The sequence below is a fragment of the Otolemur garnettii genome, unplaced genomic scaffold (assembly GCF_000181295.1).
Source record: "Otolemur garnettii isolate 467f Iridium unplaced genomic scaffold, OtoGar3 scaffold00120, whole genome shotgun sequence".
Lineage (NCBI taxonomy): Eukaryota > Metazoa > Chordata > Mammalia > Primates > Galagidae > Otolemur > Otolemur garnettii.
The window spans coordinates 4,165,204-4,185,414 of record NW_003852515.1 but is presented as its reverse complement, the minus strand read 5'-3'; the positions used below and the strand labels follow the sequence as shown (position 1 = coordinate 4,185,414).

Sequence of the window (20,211 nt, the reverse complement as noted above, 5' to 3'; positions counted from 1 at the left end):
GTTCAGAACAGAACAGGGATTGCTCAGTCTTTTGTGTCCTAAATCAGGCATACAGTGACTGTAGACTCAGATGGTAACTTGCTTCCAACCAAATATAAGGAACAATGCAAAGTTTTTATTTAATTAGTCCAAATCATCTGAGATTTATTAGAGAACCAATCTGTGTGAAATCCCTGACTCTTCTAAATAAATGTCCTTTTCCTGCTTGGAATGGACACAAAGATGATTTCTCTCCTACTTCTCAAACAGGGAGGGAGACAGGGACTGACTTCGTTGAGAGAGGCTCTGCTGTTACATCTAACCTCTCCAAATCCCGTTTCCTCATCTGGAAAATGTGGGCATTATAATACTGAATAGCCTAGAGTTTCTTCTCACTCTGACATGTGAGAATTATGTGAGAATCTACTCCAGGGTATCCCCCATGGCACAGCTTTTCTAGGGCTTAGCTAACTTGCCTGAGGCTCCTGCGATCTGACAACCCATATGTCTTCTAGAATTGGGCCTGCCCATTTCTTTCTGGAGACCTCTTGGCAATTCCTGCAGCCTGCCCCATGCAGTGTGGTTTCCAGAGTTGGCAGACTGCCGCGGTTTCCTCATAAATTGGGTAGTGTGGAGCCAGGCAATTGTTTTTATACTTTGAGCTACTTACTTCCTTCCTGTATCCACGGAGTGCCATTTGTGTACCTTAGAGGTTTTAAGATTCACAGAGACCGTCATATGTACGGCTGAAATTTCTTAAATGCTATCCAAAAAAGGATAGCATTATATCCTTATTTCTGTTAACAGAGCTCACTTTGAGATTTCTATAGGGGAGCCTCATTCCCCAAAAAGTCTATATTACCTAAGTTGTGAGAAAATTGGCTTCTCAGTTAAAAAAAATACCATGTCATCCTATGTATTATAATCGGTTTCTCTGATTATTATTGAACAACTGGTGGATGCCAGACCCTATGCTAGGACTGAAGGGAGTTAGAAAATGAGCATACGAGTTCCCAAATTCACAATCCAGTCTGGGAGAAAGGCATACACAAAGAACCTAAAAGAGAATTCAGGGAAATAACACTTTAGGAAATGCAATGATGTAGAATTCTATTCCTGAGACCAGAGGATGAGAGTACTCAAAGCTTGACAACTCTATGGAATGTTTTTTTTAAATCACTCAAGCTGTAAGATTGAAGGGAGACTGAGGTCACCTTGGGTATAGGATGGTGGCTTACCTGTGATATAAAAGGTTATGTTTCTTCCCACAGTCCCTACTTTATTGGAAGCCATGCAACTGTAGATTCCAGAAATTCTGGAGTCAGCCACAACCAAGGTGCTAGCCGTCTGCAAAAGAAAAGGAAGCTTTAGCTAAGCAGTAAGTCAAAGACCGATTTGAACATCCTTAAGCTACTTCGGAGGGTTGAAAGGATTCAGGTATTCCATTCATTCAGCATGGGCAGTATCATGGGTGGTGGTTACCAGAAAGCTCTCCGCTCGCTGAGTCCCAGCAAGAATGGAAAAATAACAGGAAAGCAGGTCCTCAGGAGACCGGAGCCTATGACATCCGACTCATATGAGGGTTTCAGTCTTATTTATCTCGTGCTGCTGGTGTAACAATTACAGACCTGAAGCTGAGTTGTGGAACTGCACGTCCTACCCTACGAGGTGGTCAGTTCCACGTCAATGAGAGGAACAGGTGAGGCTGAGCCCTTCCCTTTTGTTTGGGTGACCTGAGAGCATGGATGCCATTTGGTAACAGGAGGTCTTCTCTGCTGTTTGGTTCCATAACAGGCATGTTAAGTGAGCAAGGACAGAAGGGAAAGTTTGGGTGAACCATTTTTTTTAATGTGTTCCAATAATGTGGCATGCAGCCTTGAATGGTCCAGAAGGAGACCATGTATGTGTTTGTAGATTACTTAATTTCTCAATCTATGAATTCCTAATCAGAAGATGAGGATGTAAGTTATGAATTAACACAACAGTGTTTCACTAGATTTTAGTGCCACTATTTGACAACTTAGTGCCAAAGAAACTAGTAGTCCAGTTTGCATGAACTTGAAAGCACTTTCAAACTGCGATGTCTAAAAAGTAGTGAAACAAAGTAATGAAATAAAAATGTAGGCAGCTGAAAGATTTGCATCATCATCATCTTTTTTTTTCCTTGAGACAGAGTTTCACTCTGTCGCCCTGGGTAGAGTGCTGAGGCGTCACCTCAAAGCAACCTCAAACTCCTAGGTTCAAGCAGTCCTCAGTCTCTTGAGTAGCTGGGATTATAAGCACCACCACCAAATCTGACTAGTTTTTTTATTTTTAGTAGACAGGAGGTCTTGTTCAGGGTGGTCTGAACTCCTGAGCTCAAGCAACCTACCACTCAGCCTTCAAGAATGCTAGGATTACAGGCATCAGCACCTGGCCCATTGTCTTCTTTTAAAGAAAAAAATTAGCAATATGAAACAAATTGTTGAGTGCTCTTTTTTCTTTTGTTTTTTGAGACGGAGACTGTCTCTGTCACCTTGCCTAGAGTGCATCATCACAGCTCACTGCAATTTCAAACTCCTGGGTTCAAGCGATCCTCCTGCCTCAGCCTCCCCGAGGGCTAAGTATGGAGCATTCTTAAACATAACCTTTCATAAAATGTAATGCATACTCTGTATGAAAAAAAATGAAAAGGCTAGTTTTTCATACCTAAAATTACAAAAAATAAAGTTGATCCAGTTGCTTATAAATCTTTACAGAATATTACCTAGGATGTGAATAAGTGGCTATGGGCTTTGAAATTGTAGAGGCTACTGTTATGCTTCCAGACTAATGGGGTGTCCTCGCTGAAGTATAATGATGAGGTGGCTTACAGGCTGAAATAGTGTATAGGCTAAAATGTGTCAGTGGAATTTCCACGATGGTGGACATACACTACAAATGGTGTGGCCATTAAGAAGAATCTTAACATTTTCTGAGTTTCTGAGTAATGTCTTAGGCACTTTACTTGTGTTCTCTTATCTCATATAATTTTAGTCAATACATTCACTGGCCTAAATCCTCAGCAATTTTCACAGTGCATTGTGAGTATTACACAATGCTTTCTCTTGTTTGTTGGAAGACTATGCTTAATGACATCCACTCACATATTCTCTATGTACTATTGGAATTAGTGATAGTGAAAGTATCTGCAGTATGTGGCATTTTTCATTTGATTTAGCAGACATTTACTGAGTGATTATCAAGGCATTACCCAGATGTTGTGAGGGAGAAAGAGATGACTATGACACAAGCTCTGCACTTAATAACCTTTACAGTGATCGAGAATTCCCCTACTTGCAAATCAAATATAAATTATTCTCCCTTTGCTAGGAAACACTCATATGAAGGCAAATAACCCACGAGGAAGACGATGAAAAGAGAGCTCAGGTACCTCTTTCCTTATTTTGATTATTAACCTTTATATGAGGAAAGAAATAAAATTCTGGATAGACATTTCCTTTTAATTATTGTACCCACCATGTAAGAGTCATGAAAGAAAATGGAAATAGAAGAGAAGCTATTAGGTGGCAACATAAAGAACTGTTAGCTGGTGGCAGCTGGAAGGGCAGAAGATTTCAAATGAGACTGACTCCCTGACGTTGTCTTAGGAAGCTTGGGCTCAGGTGCTTCAAAGCAGTTTGCAACAGGTCAGAAATAAGGAGCTCACATGAAGCCTTCCCATGCTTGCTCACGCACTGGTTTTGTTTTTTCCCTTCCTTCCTTCCTTCCTTCTTTTCTTCCTTCTTCCCTTCCTTATTTTCTTTCTCTCTTCCTTTTTTCTTTCTCTCTCTCTCTGTCCCTCCCTGCCTTTATCTTTTTATTTCTTTCCTCTTTCATGAAATAGAATCTCACCCTGGCACGCTGGGTAGAGTGCAATGGCATCATAGCTGACAGCAACCTCAAACTCTTGGACTCAAGCAATGTTCCTACCTCAGCCTCCCAAGTAGCTGGGACTACAGGGGTGCACCAGTATGCCCGGCTAGTTTTTCTGTTTTAAGTAGAGACAGGGTCTGGCTCTTGCTCATGGTGGTCTTGAACTCCTAAAGCTCAAGTGATGTACCTGCCTCAGCCTCCCAGAGTGCTAGGATTATAAGTATGAACCACCTCATCTGGCCTAGCACTGTTTATCTTAAGAAGCTACTTCTCCAGTATTTATCCTAAAGGGCCTTAGTAAAAACACAAATAGATTCTCAGATTTAGTAAATGCAAACCTATTGTTGGCTTGAGAATATTTGAAATTATAGGCAGCAATTACCTGCATCTCTAAGTCATGTTTGGGTTTTTATGAAAATGACTTAGTGAATTCAAAGCAACTGAATCACTTAAGAAATCATTTTGTGAAAATGATTTCACTGAATTCAGAGCAACTGAAAACAGGAACTGAGTTTCGTGGCAAGGGAAAGTCAATTCAGATGTACATATTTGCCATAGTTAGGACCTGGGCAGGTAATTTGGGAATGGCTGTCGCCATTGTTTAGGTCTCTCACACATAGTAAGATAAGTCAAAATTTGTGTACAATTAGACAATAAAATTTAGGTACTCAGAAGTGAAGTGAATCCAGGCTACATGATAAATGATGGTGATAGAAATGACTTGGCCTCTTTCTTCTGGTGCCTGCATGAAACACACACATTACCCACAGAGACCTTTACAGAGTCAGTTCTTCATTACTTTACCCATAGTCAAGCCTGCCCCAGAACTCACCTCTTCAAAACTATTAAAATACAAGTGGAAAATGACGCTGATGGGAATTTATAGTATGTCTTTGTTTCTGGGTACCTTTATGTGGCCTTTTCTATACACAAGCATGATCTCATTTAATCCTCCATATAACCCTGTGAGAAGTGTGTATTACACTATCCTGCAGAGAACGAAACTAAGGTTTATAGAGGTTAAGTGATTCACCCCAAGACACACAGCACCACAGATCAGCCGAGGCAGAACGTAGGCTGGGTGAGTGTGACTGCTCTTAATAACACTTGGAGCCAAACTGCTTGTCATCATAAAACTCTTTAAATTGAATAGTACAGGCCTCTTGGTACAGTTTTGCCTACTCTTTGAATTGTTTTTCTCCTTGAGGATACCTCAGTTCATCAGCAGAGATGGGTCACACAAGCTAAATGCCACTGTGTACAGAAATGCTGGTTTCCTTTTTTGATAGTGTTTTATAGAAGCTGCAGGTTGTCTTTCAGCTGATAAATGTTATGTGGTTCAAAATGCCAATGAGTGAAAAGGTTACAATTAAAGAAGAAAATGTTTTTTAAAAGTACAGCTTATATCCTGTGATCAACTGTATTAAAAATAATCTCATTTCTAGAGTACTTTTCTTCTTCAGAGGATACATTTTTAAATTAGAAATTACAATTTATTTTCACAAAACCAAAAGGATATTTGATGACTAAAGTTTAATCATTATAGGGTCAGAGAAAGCTCAAGCGTTAGTTGTGAGTGTATTTGGCTGGACTAGAAAATAACTTCTTATAGGGCAGTAAGTTTCAATGTGTTAGTCTTCGGAGTTAAAGGGACAGATCTGTTCCCCAGTTCTCATAACCAAATACTATGGTTTCAAGGGGAAAAAATAAAAATAGCAGTAACAATTGGAGTACCACATAACAACTGAATTTATAAAAAGAGAAAGTGCCAAGAATTACAGTTGTAATGTATGCTTGAAATTATAATTATTTATTTAATAAGGTATACCAAAAGAAATTCTCAAGGATAAGTGCTTGTATTAGTTCTATAATTACTTTTCATTTTTTCACAATTGAAAACAAATTAAGGAGAACTGAGGATGAGAAAAAAAGCAGATGTGCTAAAATAAAATTAGAATATCAAAGTTCCTTTCAATTGGAAGAGGTAACAATTCATTCGCATCTACTTAAAATTCACAGGGCCCAGTTATATAAGACAAGCACATCAGTGGAGGGGGGCAGATTGCCTGAGCAAGAGTCTGAGTTCGAGACCAGCCTGAGCAATAGCAAGACCCTGTCTCTAAAAAATAGCCAGATGTCATGGCAGGCACCTGTTGTCCCAGCTAGTAGGGAGGCTGAGGCAAGAGAATGGCTTTGAGCCCACTTGTTTGAGGTTGACAAGGATGACAAAGGGACAGTCTGTCTCCCAAAAAATTCTGTTGTAATTCTGTTGTTAGTTTAATAGTTTGGGATAAGCAGTCTTTCAGTGAAGTTTCTAATCCCGAGTAATTCTACACACTTTCTTAAAAGTCTGATTAGTTTTTTACTCCCCTTTACTACTTTTACTTTTGGGGTGCTTCCACTTTGGGGATGCTTCCTCTTGGCTTACTCAGACCTCGCAGATTTAGATATTAGAAACAGATCCTTCAAGTCCAATCTCTGAGCACCTTTGTATGACCCAAGTTTGCTCACAAAACTATCGTTAAATAGTGTAAGTTTGGGCTCGGGGCCTGTAGCTCAAGGGGCTAGAGCGCCAGCCACATACACCAGAGCCGGCAGGTTCAAATCCAGCCTGGCCCGCCAAACAACAATGACAACTACAACCAAAAAATAGCCAGGCATTGTGGCCTATAGTCCCAGCCACTTGGGAGGCTGAGGCAATAGAATTGCTTAAGCCCAAGAGGTGGAGGTTGCTGTGAGCTGTGACGCCACAGCACTCTACCCAGGGGGACATCTTGAGACTCTGCCTCAAAATAAATAAATAAATAAATAAGGGTGGTGCCTGGGGCTCAAAGGAGTGGGGCGCCGGCCCCATATGCTGGAGGTGGTGGGTTCAAACCCAGCCCTGGCCAAAAACTGCAAAATAATAATAATAATAAATAATTAATAAATACATAAATACTGTAAGTGGGGAGTTTCTTCCTGCTCCTTCCTTCCTTCCTTTTTGCTAAGCATTAGTAACTCATTACTATCATGTCGTTTGGGAATAGAATGAACGGGATGATGACAAGTCATTCAACTTAATTTCCAGCACTGGTTTTTCAATAATCTATATATGGAACAATGATTTTAATCTTGGAATGTTTCTAATATAACTTCCTTTTAAGTGTTTCAGGGAGAAATAAAAGTACATGTGTAAAGGTCGTGGAAGAATCTAAAATTAACATAGGGTGACACATGTGAGCCAGTTAGTGGGAAAACAGAATGTGAGAATTAGAAAAAGGTGGGGGGGGGGGACTGAACCACAAGCTGTAAGTCTGTGATTAGTATTAATTATTGCTTTCATCATGGATGTGTCTCACGCAGCACACACACTTCTCAATGTGCAGTCAGAATGATGTCAATGGAAACATTGCTAAAACATTAGAATTGTCACCATCCTCCAGCCACACAGGGCTAACGCTGCGACATGTATTTCCTGTATGTTTTCTCTAACACAGGGCCCTTCTACTTCCTACTTCACGTCTACAAACCCAACAGTCTGGCAACCCCATTTGAATGGTATGAAAACCCTACGTGTGTTATTAGCAACTCCAGTTGATGACTCACTTTTCACAAATCTGGGCCAAAACTTACCAATAAGGAAACTGAATTTTATTGTCCTCTATACCCTTCCTTGAGTCAAACAAAAAAAACAAAACGAAATTTAAAAAAATCCAGCAGGTGCTCCAGCATGTGAGTGCTGCCCGGCTGATCTGGAGAGTCGCATTACTGGGCAAGCTAAGGATGTGACAGTGGGAGGAAGGGATCACCCCAGTCTAAATCTGGACTTTCACTTACTTTCTAAAAGTATAGTGAACATAAGAACAGTTTTTGTTGTTGTTGTTTGTTTGTTTGGGGGGACAGAATCTCACTCTGTTGCCCTGGTGTCATAGTTCACAACAACCTGAAACTTCTAGGCTCAAGCAATCCTCCTGCCTTAGCCTCTGGAGTAGCTGGGGCTATAGGCGCCCACACAACGCCTGGCTAGTTTTTCTATTTTTAGTAGAGATGGGGTTTCACTCTTGCTCAGGATGATCTCAAACTCCTGAGCTCAAGCAATCCACCCTCCTCAGCCTCCCAGAGTGCTGCCTATAATTCTAGAATAGCAAAACATCCATTTATCACCATCATATGAAAGTAACATTTTTCCACATACACAAAAAGATAGATTAGTGGATGCTAAAAGTGAAATTAGTACATTCTTCTAAATTCAGGACATGAAATCAATAATTTACTTTAAGTCTAACTATAATTATAGCTGTTACTAGGCCGTGCACCCAATATAACTTTGTTTAGCAAGAATATTAAGAGTTCTTTCAGTGCAAACAATTATTTAATGAAGTCTTCATTGCATAGGACCACAGTCGGTTTAGGGAATTTATTAAAGTGGTATTTGTATAGGCTTTATTATGTTTTCCTTTTTTTTTTTTTTCATTTCATCTTTGTAACAAGGAACTAGGTAGGGCAAATATCATTAGCTCTGTTTTGTTTTTTTGTTTGTTTGTTTTATTTTTTAAGGAGAGAACTCCAGACTCGGCGCCTGTGGCTCAAGCGGCTAAGGCGCAGGCCACATACACCTAAGGTGGCGGGTTCGAATCCCCAGCCTGGACCCGCCAAACAACAATGATGGCTGCAACCAAAAAATGGCCAGGCGTTGTGGCAGGTGCCTGTAGTCCCAGCTACTTGGGAGGCTGAGGCAGGAGACTCACTTGAGCCCAGGAGTTGGAGGTTGCTGTGAGCTGTGAGGCCATGGCACTCTACCCAGGGGGACAGCTTGAGGCTTTGTCTAAAAAAAAAAAAAAAAAGGAGAGAACTCCAGTTGAGAGAGGTAAACTAATTTGCATGTGGTTATACTACCAGTTAGAAAGTTCTAGACCTTGACCCTGGGGATCCTGCTGGCAAGTTGGGTAGCACAAATGCCAGCTGTGTACAGAGGTCTATGTTCAAAGTCTTCTTCATAACTCTAAAATTACAAGACAACAAATATGTTTCAAGCTTGCATGGAGAAAATCAGGGCAGTCCCTTTATCTCAGCCCAGGTTTGTTATTCTAGTCCGTGTGTTTCTGACAGATACTACACATAGAGTCAGGCTGCTACTTCACGGTTCAGGCTAATCACAAACCTCACCTCCCTTTCTCATTTTCCATTTTATTTCCTACTGTATGTTCTTGGAGACAGAATGCCAAAATAGAACTAGAAGTTACTGTTGAAATTATTCTCATAAATTCTTGTTTGAGGATCCAGCAGTGAACAGTACCTCCACCAGACAGAGTCAGGAAAAGGCACAAAGAATTGACACACCAATGGCATCTTGAAACTTTTCTAGCACTTTCTGACAACTAACTAGTTGTCTACTAATAATAAACTGAGGAGATTTCCTTTTTAGAAATATTTAGTGCGGGATGGTGCCTGTGGCTCAAGGAGTAGGGCACCAGCCCCATATACCGGAGTTGGCAGGTTCAAACTCTGCCCCAGCCAAAAACTGCAAAAAAAAAGAAAAGAAAAGAAAAAAAAAAGAAAGAAATATGTAGTGCCACCCATTCTAAACTTTCAAATACATAGACTTTCCACTTTTCTGCCGTCTCATCAATAGCGATACAGGATGGGATGTTTAAAACTACTGCTCATTTGTGTTAGACAACTGATTGTTGATTTTTACCATAGAAGCCATCTTAGCTAATTTCTGTATTGGCTTAGTTGGCTTGGTTGACTAGGTTTGACGAGGAAGGAAGACTTTGGTTTGAGTTTCTCATTTACATTTTTGAGCTATGTGGCTTTTGATTTAATCATCCTTACCACCCCAGTTTTCTTATCTTTAAAATGGAGATAACCATTCTGGCCTGACAAAGAATGAGGCTGACATTAGCATATGTCAAAAAACATTTTACATAATGAAAAATACAGATGGTATTTGGCGTTATTGTTAAACCCTACATGAAGGATGATGACATCTACCTTGTCATCTTCAAAATGCAAAGACTGCAGCTGAATAAATAGATAATATAAGCATAACACACTCCAAGCAGACATGGGCACTGTATTACCGATCTCTACTCCAAATCAAGATATGCATGCGTAAATAGAAATTTCAGCAAAGGGTACTTTGGTATTTTTTTTCTTTTTTAAAGAATCACTCTCCCTGTGCTGGACAACAGCACATTTTCAAGTGTATGTTTTACTAATTCTACAGGAAAATGTCACTAGGTCTAAGACACACTGGGACGTATGGGATTCACAGGCTTGTTAGCTACTGTCAAGGCTCAGTGGGGGTTGGGGTGTAGAAAGTGAGTGGCCCACTGATTAGGTCAGGAATCTTGATAGATGGTATGTGTTTACATATCCCAACTTAGGCTTTGCGCTTGTAAAGAAACACTGAAGGAAAAACATGTTATCTTGTGAAATGGAAACACTCAATTTTAGTCGTAAATCTTGTTCTAGCTTTTCTTACTGAGATCTCACTTTATGTATGAGGTCAGACAATTAAGTTTACAAACTTGTTCTAGAAAACGTTCTACACACCTCGTTGCTGAACATTGCTGTGGTCACCTTCAAAGTATTCCCTTTGGCCATTTAGCAATGAGGTATGCAGCACTTTTCTTAGAATGAGTTCATGAACTTAATTGTCACACCTCGTATGTCAGTGATTCTACTTGCTAGAATCACCTGGGAAGCTTTTACGAGCCCGGGGCTCCCACCCAGAGATTTAGATGCCATAATACTTGGTAGAGTATTCTAATATGCAGCCAGGATTGAGAAGCCCCGAGGTGGACCAAGAGGACAGCTCCACCTCTTCCATTAGGAACAAGTCCTCCTGAGCTCAGAACTGGAGCTTGGTTGGAGAATACAGCAGCCTAAGTAGTGTCAGTGTATGAAGACATACATAGCTCAGATATTGTCTTTCTTCTCTCTGAATTTTTGTTTCAAAATGTGAATTAATTCTGGCTCCAATAAGCCTGGAATTGGGAGCTGAGAGTGTATTTTTAGAAGAAATATCCCAGCACTCGTTTTTACAAACAATACCTTATTCTTTCCTTCTATTATTGCCATGCGCTGAGTGATGCTCTCGATTCTGTTTCCTATGTTGCTGCCAGGACCCAGGATAAAGGGCTCTTCATTGTTGGAACAAAAGTCATACCTATAAGAAACAAGAAAAGTCAACACACTATTGCTTAGCAGCATGGTCCAGCCAAGGCCAAGGGTGACAGGTGAAATGAAAACCATGGCGGGTAAGTCCCCAGATAACAAAGTCAGAAAATTTATGCGAATCTTCTTTGCCTTTGTTTCCCCGCCCCCATATTCATGGACGAAATGCATAAATTAGAAAGTTAAATATCTAGATTTTAATTAGTTTCTAGTAAAAGTAGCAGGCAAACAGAGAAAAATAAATGAAATTATGTTAATGAATGGAAACCTTCAGGAAGTGACATCATTTCGCATTTACAGAAGGCTAGCTTTTAATCAGAATCCTCAACTGCACGGCTAATTTTTCCCAGGGCTAATTAAATGCATATGGAAACAAACAGCATGAAGCAGTTATTAAATTCAGCCTATTTCTGCTCACATTTTGGGATGTCATGGCAAACTCTTTAACTTCTCAGGCCTTGAGTGTTTACTTATAAAACAGGCATTTTGATGTTGTTTATCTCGCAGGTCCATAAACCACTCTCTCTCTCTTCATTTGAAACACTGCATCATTTTGCCTTCTTACCTTCTGGACTAGAAATTTGGGTGAGCAGAAAGCTTGTTGGTCTCTAATTTGTACATGGCTTGGGCAGATTCTAGAGATTTTCAAAGCCAGAGGAATTTTAAAGCTTAATTTCTAGAAAGAATGAGTGGTTGATGTTAAGTAAGCAAGAGCAGGAATGACTTATGGGAGAAGAAAGTGAGAGGAAAAAGTGTAAAAGAAAGGTAAAATAGAAGGGATTATGATCAGAAGATGTTCTGGTGTTATTTTTTTCTGGTCCTTGAGCCAAGAAAAGAAATCCAGAATGTTAAACTTTCAAGTCTGCTGGCTTAGGCTCTTTGCCATGTCCTGTAATGTCCGACCACAGGGCACCCACCACCCTTTGAGTGTTGACTTAATGCCACTGGGCCAACAGCTACAGGAGGACATTGCCTAAGCAAGGGACTAGCATGTAATTGGCAGTCCACAAACATCTGCCCATATACAGACAGGCACCAGGTATCTGATACGTTGTTTCTACTTAGAATTTTCATTTAAATGTTTTAGTAGTTTTTTTTTTTTTTAATTTTTAGACAGAGTCTCACTCTGCTGCCCTAAGTACAGTGCCCTGCCGTGGGATCAGCACAGCTCACAGCAAACTCAAACTCTTAGGCTCAAGTGATCCTCTTGTCTCAGCCTCCCAAGTAGCTGAAATTACAGGCACCTGCCACAACACCCAGCTAGGTTTTTTTTTCTATTTTTAGTAGAGGCAGAGTCTGGCTTTTGCTCAGGATGGTCTTGAACTCCTGAGCTCAAGCAATCCACCTGCCTCGGCCTCCCAGAGTGCTAGGATTATAGGCGTGAGCTACGACTCCTGGCCTGTTACAACTGATTATTATTTTCAAACATACTGACAAGTAGAGAGCACAGTGTGATAACTTCCCATGTGCCCATTACACAGATTTCACAATTATCAAGATTTTGCCACATCTACTTCATTTATCCCTTATTTTTTTCTTACTTTTTTCTTTTGTGAAGTATTTCAAAAGAATTCGCAGACATACTTAAATATTTCTTAAAAATACGCACATTTTCTAATATAACCACAGTGCTACTTTTACATCTAACAGAATTACTAATAATTCCATGGTGGTATTTCTACCCAGACCATATGTCAGATTTCCCCAAATGTTTTTTAAAATATCTGTTTTTACAGTTAGGTTATAAGATTTTTTTTTTAATAAAAGAATCAACAAGAGGTGACCTTTAAGATGTGAACATTTTAACCCTTACTGATCCGTAGAAATAACTGAACCAAAGAAGAAATGATACACTTTCTTCTTTATAGGAAATATTTTAATGATGAAGTTTTAAAATCATTATATAAAAGTCATCATTGTTCATTATCAGTATTCTCCATTTTCTGGATAATAACGTACATATCTTAAACTTCTATTTGGCTTTCTTTCACACACTCAGTACATGTATGAATATAGGTAATACATATGTGTATACATGAGTGTGCCTAGATTAGACGTGTGTTTGGCTACTTGGGACTGGGACATCACACAGCTGAAGTCCTCAAAGTGAAAAGATAAGAGAAGACTTAGTCAAAGATCTTGATTTCAGGGCGGTGCCCGTGGCTCAAAGGTGGCTGGCCCCATATGCCAGAGGTGGTGGGTTCAAACCCAGCCCTGGCCAAAAAAAAAAAATCTTAATTTCATATAGTTGGCCTTCAGGAAATGCAAAGAAATACATTAGAGCAATGCAAGTCGAGGTGTTTCCCGAGGGAAATATGGTCTGCTGAGTTCACTTGGGGCTGTTGACCTCAACACCCCCATCAACCCCAGTGCCCCATTCCCCACCCATGACTCTAAGGGCGGTTACTAACTGCGTAAGCCCCGGCATGGAAACTATAGGCCAGACGTACTGCCAGGTCCTCGAAATGAACAGGACAGATTCTGTGGCTATTTTCTAATTTGGGGGCTGTTATTTTTCCCTCTTTGTAATTGGAACCATAAAAATAGAATGTCATTTAGGAGCTTTACTATAACAGCACTTGAAAAAAGATATGGGGGGAGGGGAATGTGCCTAAGCCTTAAGAATACATCAAGCTCTTAAGGAAGTAGATTGTGCCATGTTTGAAGATGCAAAGATAATGACTGTGCTGGGAACCGTCTTGAGGGGGGAGGAAGCCGAACAACAAGAGGAAAGCAGCATTCGCTCCTGATTTCGCACAGGAAGTCCACAGCACCTCCTGCCAAAGCGAGATAAGAAAGCTCCCATGCACTATTCTGGACAAGGCCACTGTTATCAGCTTTAGCTCGGTGCTGTCCTCTCTATGCTCCAGGCCTCTGTCCCCTTCCTAATGAGCTTTAGGACTCCTGCGTCCATTTGCATACAGCACGCCAAGTACAATAGCATGGAGGTATTTATAACCAGTGAAAGGAGAAAAAAAATTCTGGGGTAAGAGTACTCCATATCATCTCTGTCGATTGCTCTGGAGTTGAAATGACTTAGTTTCAGACTGGAGACTGATATAAATAAATTGAAAGAAAACAGCCAATTATGTTTTCAACATGTGGCGCTGGGACCATACATGTGCCGTGTCAGTCTCTCTAACTCCGAGTGGGAGCCATCTGTGGAGCGGTCCTGTCTGGTGGAAGTTACCGGTCTTCTCCTCTCGACATGATGGGAAACTGCCATGCTCCACGTATGTAGATGGCACTACTGACCTACAGGCTTTGGGTTGATTTTCTTGTAGTGATGATGGATTTGCACTGTTCTCGCCACACTCATAAATAGTTGGCTCCTCTGTGGCCAAAGACAGATGAAGGCAGCATGAGGCCACAGAACAAGATGACCCAACCCAGGGGTCAGACCTACAATTGCAGCCATGCTGACTGCTGACCGAACTGGCATTCAGTTCTGGCTTATTTCAGAATCTGCACTAAACTCTGACATTATCCATGTACCACCATCGTATGACAAGAAATTATTATACATGGGTTACTCCTCAGTGTCTCTGTATCTCGGAAGAAAAGCCTTCTTGAAATTCACTATACAAACACCATTACTACATTGGAAATTTAATATCTTTTAAAAACTTGTCACATGACATGTCAGCTTCTTCCCAAAATTTGGTAAACATCTCTCATCTTACATAATCAATATATACCGAACCCCCAGTCTACAGTTACAGTTGGCATTAGAGCTCACTGCGTCACCCTCTAGTTCCTGAACTCAGCTGGGTTTCCATTTACCCTCCCAAGTCCAACACTCAGGAAGCACACGCGCTGTGTACCCACAGGTGTCCTTTCGTGTTCACGTGTGCTTTTTCTTAATTACTTTTTTTTTTAACAATTCTAATTTTGAGATCTTCTTCATTCCTCCCGTTTTCCTTTCCCCTCCTCCCACCTAAACCTTAGAGCCAGTACATTCTTTTCTTGAGAGGATAGATTGTTGCCTCTGGTGGACTCAGAGGAAAGAGTCCAGCTGGGTGAGCTTTAGCCATGTATTTGAGTTTCCTCTGAAGTGGCTCTCTCATGTGAGAAAATGATAGATTCTCCGGAGAATTAGGTGGGATGGTTCAACCCTTCATTTAGCCTTTCTAGAAATTGCCCATCTGTTTAATGCCTGTTCCTGTAGTTATCCAGTATAAAAATCTCATTTCATGAATGATTTCCTGCAAGTTTAATAACCACTCCAGTTCTACAAGGTCTACTCTACAACCTGAGTCTAAACATGAAGAACTTTTATTTTTTTCTTTAGTATCCCCTTTTGCCCTATGGTAAATGTTATGAAGCTGATTTTTCTTTCAAAATCAATTGCTAATGTTTGATTTTTGGAAACTTGTTCTTACTGAGCTACTAAGACTTGGTCTAGAAGAGATACACATTTTGCCTTACGAATTGCTTCACAGTCACCCAGTGAAGCAGATATTATGATCCCTATGTCACAAATCCTTTTCCCAACAAGGAGACTGAGACTCAGGAAGACTGAATGACTTGCTTCCTGACTTGCTCACATTCACAGGGAAAGGACTAGAGCTGGGATTAGAACCCAGACCTTTCTAGCTGTTTCCTAGTTCTATTATCTGGACCAGAGCTTAGTTTATCACAAGGGGTGACTTCTGTTCCCAAAGAACCTCCCTAAATCATTACTGAAATTTGACTCAGAGTTACAGAGGAAAAATCTGAGAGAGTGGCCATGGGCTCCAAATTCTTATTAGCACAAAGTCAGACACCAAGAAAAATTATATTTTCATTTTCAAGAGGGAGAAAGATGCACCTGAACTTTTGGTTGAGGGGGATGGGCAGAAGGGACAGAGGAATACTTTCTAATTACATCTTTTGCATAAATTCTAGTTTTGGCCAATAAAAATACTTCAATGCTGAGATTATAGGAGCTCTTTGCTTTCTATTGGCTGATAAATTTTACTATTAATGGCTTGGCACCTGTAGCTCAGCAGCTAAGGCATCGGCCACATATACTGGGGTTGGCAGGTTCAAACCCAGTGTGGGGCCTGCCAAACAACCATGACAACTACAACAAAAAGATAGCCAGGCACTGTAGTGGGCACCTGTAGTCCCAGCGACTGGGGAGGCTGAGGCAAGAGAATCATGTAAGCCCAAGAGTTTGAGGTTGCTGTGAGCTATGCTGCCATGGTACTCTACTGACAGCAACATAGTGACACTGTCTCAAAAAAAAATTTTTTTTTCTACCATTAACAAAACCTTAAAACAATCTAGTTTTTATCACAATTTTTTCTCTTCCTGGCTTTTGTCTGCATGAGCAGTGGGCATGCTTGGCAACGGAGCTGGACTGTTCCATTAGGAAGTTCGGTATTTTAGAGAGTGGCTCTGGAGCACGGAGGAGGGCACTGGTGAGGTGGCTACCCCAAAAATCAACGGCTGCCTGTTTGAGCCTAAGACACAGCCTAGGAATGAATGTCTATATTAAATGTATGATTAAAGCACATTCAATTCGGAGGAAAAAAGAGGCTCTGGAAAGTTCTCCAAAGTCCTGAGATGGAGAATAATCTCCCACTCTCTTTTTTCCTTTCTGAATGATGAAATCTGAGGACATGTGGGAGCTCCGCTTATCTGTTTAATGGGATTTTACTGCACGTGCTAACCATGATTAGAATCTGTTTGTAATGAATATTGAATCATTTCAAGTTAGGAAACAAAAGGGCAGAGGAATAATAATGAGCAAATTGAGACTATGAAATGTCTTTAAAAAAAAATTGGAAGAAGCAAAGACCACCTGGAACCCTGCCAGAGGGCATGGCCGGCTGGGCTGGCTCCCCATCATGGGCACCAGGCTCCCGAGGGCCTGATGTAAACACTCTTCTGCTTCCGCGGGTGTCGTGGCAAAACATTAGCGACAGGGCCTCGGAGCCATCAGATTAAGAGAAATCTGCAAACACTATCTTTTCCCCTCCTCTCACATTCTCTTAAAACAAATACAACAATATCGGGGAGAGGATGCTGGCAGAAAAGGCACAGAGTTGGAAACAGTGTTTAGACAGAATGGTTCCTGCTGCTTTTGCTCCAGGAAAAGGGCCTGGGCCATCGGGGTGGTCACAAGGTCAGGCTGAGGGGATTCTGGAGGAGTGACTGTCTTGTGCAGTGAGAGACCTTGTGACGCCTCGGAGCCCTTACTGAAAATTACTTCTTGTCTCAACAGAGAAGAGGGAGTGGAAAAGAGTTTCAGGGATTGTAGGCTTTGGGTCAGCTCCTTGGACAATGGTGGAGGGGACCCAGCGTCAAGGGCCACCTCTGTTTAGATAAGAGCTGTTCCGTGAGCTTCTTGGCTTGTGCTGCTTCCTGCTCTTGAGGACCCTGTGGTCTGTCCACACTTGGAACAAGGCCTTTCATCCCCGTGCTTTCCTTCCTCCTCTCATTCCTTCTGCTTCTAGCATGAGCTCCAGCAGTCTCCCTCCCCAATATAAGACTCCATCCCATCCGCCTTACCCCTTCTCCTTTACAGAATCTGAGCCAGGGCCAGGGGATCCCCAACACCCCACACCTGAATGACTGGAGGCTAAATGGGTGGGTGCTTCCTTGGTTACACCCAGCTATGACGCTCAAAGAGAACACCTATTTTGTTCATTCATTTTTTTTTTAGTTAAGGATTTCATACATTAAAAATCTTTAGAAAAACAATAGGAGTGGCAACAAGTAATATCCTTTAAAACATTCAAGAAGGGGGCTTAAGATATTACGTCCAATCACTCAGTGAAGACTATTTTAAATTATCATTATATTTTGTTCTCACCAAAAGGAGGGAGAATGGCTTACTTATTATATAGTGGTCCATACTGAAAGCTTTGGAGTGGGGGTAGGGAATAACAGTTTAGCATAACGAACATAGATTTTAGAATTAGCCAGACCTGAGTTGAAATCACGGATTTGTAATTTTCTCTTTATGTAACACTGGATAACAAAAGCCCAATTAAGAGAATCATAGGCATAGAAACTTGCTCAGAGGACTTGCAGTCTTTTTGACTTCTTATATCATTCTGAAATTCTGTCATTAGATCAAAGCCCGCAAAAATCACTTTTAATAAATTCTGCTTCGGTGTTATGTCATTGCCCACATTGAAGATGGTAGAATTATCAGTCCTGTGACATTCACTATAGTAGAAATGTGCTCAAAGACTTTGTCTGCTGTATCTGGTACAGTATGAGAGAAGAGCTCAGTTTCCTGAAAGCTTGTGTTTCTCTTGGTTTGTTTTTGTCTTATGGGCCCTTTAATCTTGCAAATGTTTATTTCCTTTCTCTTTCTCTCTGTTGACAACTAGAAGGTAAAGCATGGGGCCATACTGCTTTCCTAAGCTTACCCCATTTACTCATTTCATCCAGAGTTGCTCACTTATTTGTTGTATTTTTTGTGAACAACTTCTATAGGAATGGATCTGTTCTTAATATTGCCAACTCAAAAAAGCAACCCCATGGTACCATTAACAGGTATTAAAAAACAGAAGGGAAATAACTTAAAGAATTTAAAGAAAATCCTTTTGGCAACAGCAAATACTGGGGCAATAGTGAATGAGTTACTTTGTGTAGCACGCTGCCTGGCACACAGTAAACACATCATCATTAGTGTTGTCATTTATTATCTGATGACACTGAGCTCTGTGTGACTCATCATTATAGCTTTAGTTTCTGGACCAATCACCCTGTAAATTGTCGATGAGCAACACATGTCTTCAGCTCAGGTAACTGCCTGATAAGAAGAGCAAATCGTAACGCAGAATGGCCTGATGAGATGGGGACCCGACCTCATGTCAGGTGTCAATCCTGCTGTCCACACTTTCCTCAAATGTGCTGAAAGGGGGGCACTGGTGACCGTCAAATGACCTTTCACACACCCCCTAACCTAAGCACTGTGTCACCACCATCAGGGCCTATCCATTCACAATGACAAATATTAATGAAGACAGGGAATCTGCTGGGGACCCAGATAACCTCCACACAGCCCCTGACAGACTGTGCTCATGGACAGTTTCAACTTGGGCAATGATGCTGACATGTGGAGAGGCGCCTGCTTGTCTAATGGAAAACAGACAATTGACCAGCAGTGGCCACCTCCTTTCTTCACAGGTGGGCAAAAATACTGGCTCATAATTACTAGCACCATTTTATTCACATAAAAAAATAATTTGTTCACAGACCACCTAAGATCTGAAATCATGGCCCCTAAAAGAAGCAGACGATATAGTTTCTTCTGCTAGCAAGGAATGTATATGTTTATTGAAGAGACAAGTCAAATTCAGAGAAGAATCTCAGAATACAGTTGAGTATGTGCCAAGCAAAATGCCAAGAGCCTATAGCTACTGTTGGCTGAGTGAGTGGGACTTGGGTCAACCAGCGTCTGAGCAGCTGAGGTAGAATTCATGAACAGGAATAGATTCTGGGCTACTATAACTCCTTTAAATTTCCTAAATGATCTGAAATGTCTGCAATTTCTGGTCCCATTCTGATTTCTCGAGAATAAACCATCATAATCAAAGGCCCTGTACAAAGATGCAACTATGTGTCCCAGGAGAACATTAACCCAACAGTGTGGATCATCTTGTCAAATGACTGTCTGGTTTCCCGATTACGAGGGCGCCACTGCAGAGGGAAGTGACTTCTCAGGGAGCAGCCCCGGAGCTCCCTAAAGGTATTAGAAGTGTGGGTCAACTTCCAGCAAACAAACTTAGCACTTGCAGTGTGCCAGTCTCTGGGCTAAGTACCTCACATATGTCACCTCATTTAATCCCCCAAACAAGCTTACAGTGGCAGTGCTGTATGGAGGAGGAGACCCAGACTCAGAGAGGTGGTTTATTTTAGCCCAGAAACACACAGCTAGTAATGTAAATGGTAGGAGGGGTGACAGAGCCAGGACTCAGGTTTGAGCCCATGTTCTTAAACTGTAGATTACATTGCCTCTCTTGATATCACAACACGGGCTTCTTAAAACACATCTGCTGGCTCGGCGCCTATAGCTCAACCGGCTGGGGCGCCAGCCACGTACACCTAGGGTGGCGGGTTCGAATCCCCAGCCCTGACCCGCCAAACAACAATGACGGCTGCAACCAAAAAATGGCCGGGCGTTGTGGCGGGCGCCTGTGGTCCCAGCTACTTGGGAGGCGGAGGCAGGAG

At 41.3% G+C, this 20,211-nt stretch overlaps 1 protein-coding gene across 1 annotated transcript in view; it reads right to left on the bottom strand.

The window, feature by feature from the left end:
• The window catches only part of FLT1 (fms related tyrosine kinase 1), a 177,492-nt gene that overhangs the window by 86,439 nt on the left and 70,842 nt on the right, over positions 1 to 20,211 (bottom strand). Inside the window, exons 11-12 of the mRNA XM_003797612.3 lie at positions 10,915 to 11,029; positions 1,218 to 1,326 (exon numbers count right to left, since the gene is read on the bottom strand). Coding sequence (XP_003797660.1) covers positions 1,218 to 1,326; positions 10,915 to 11,029 — 224 coding nt within the window. The remainder of the gene's footprint in view (positions 1 to 1,217; positions 1,327 to 10,914; positions 11,030 to 20,211) is intronic.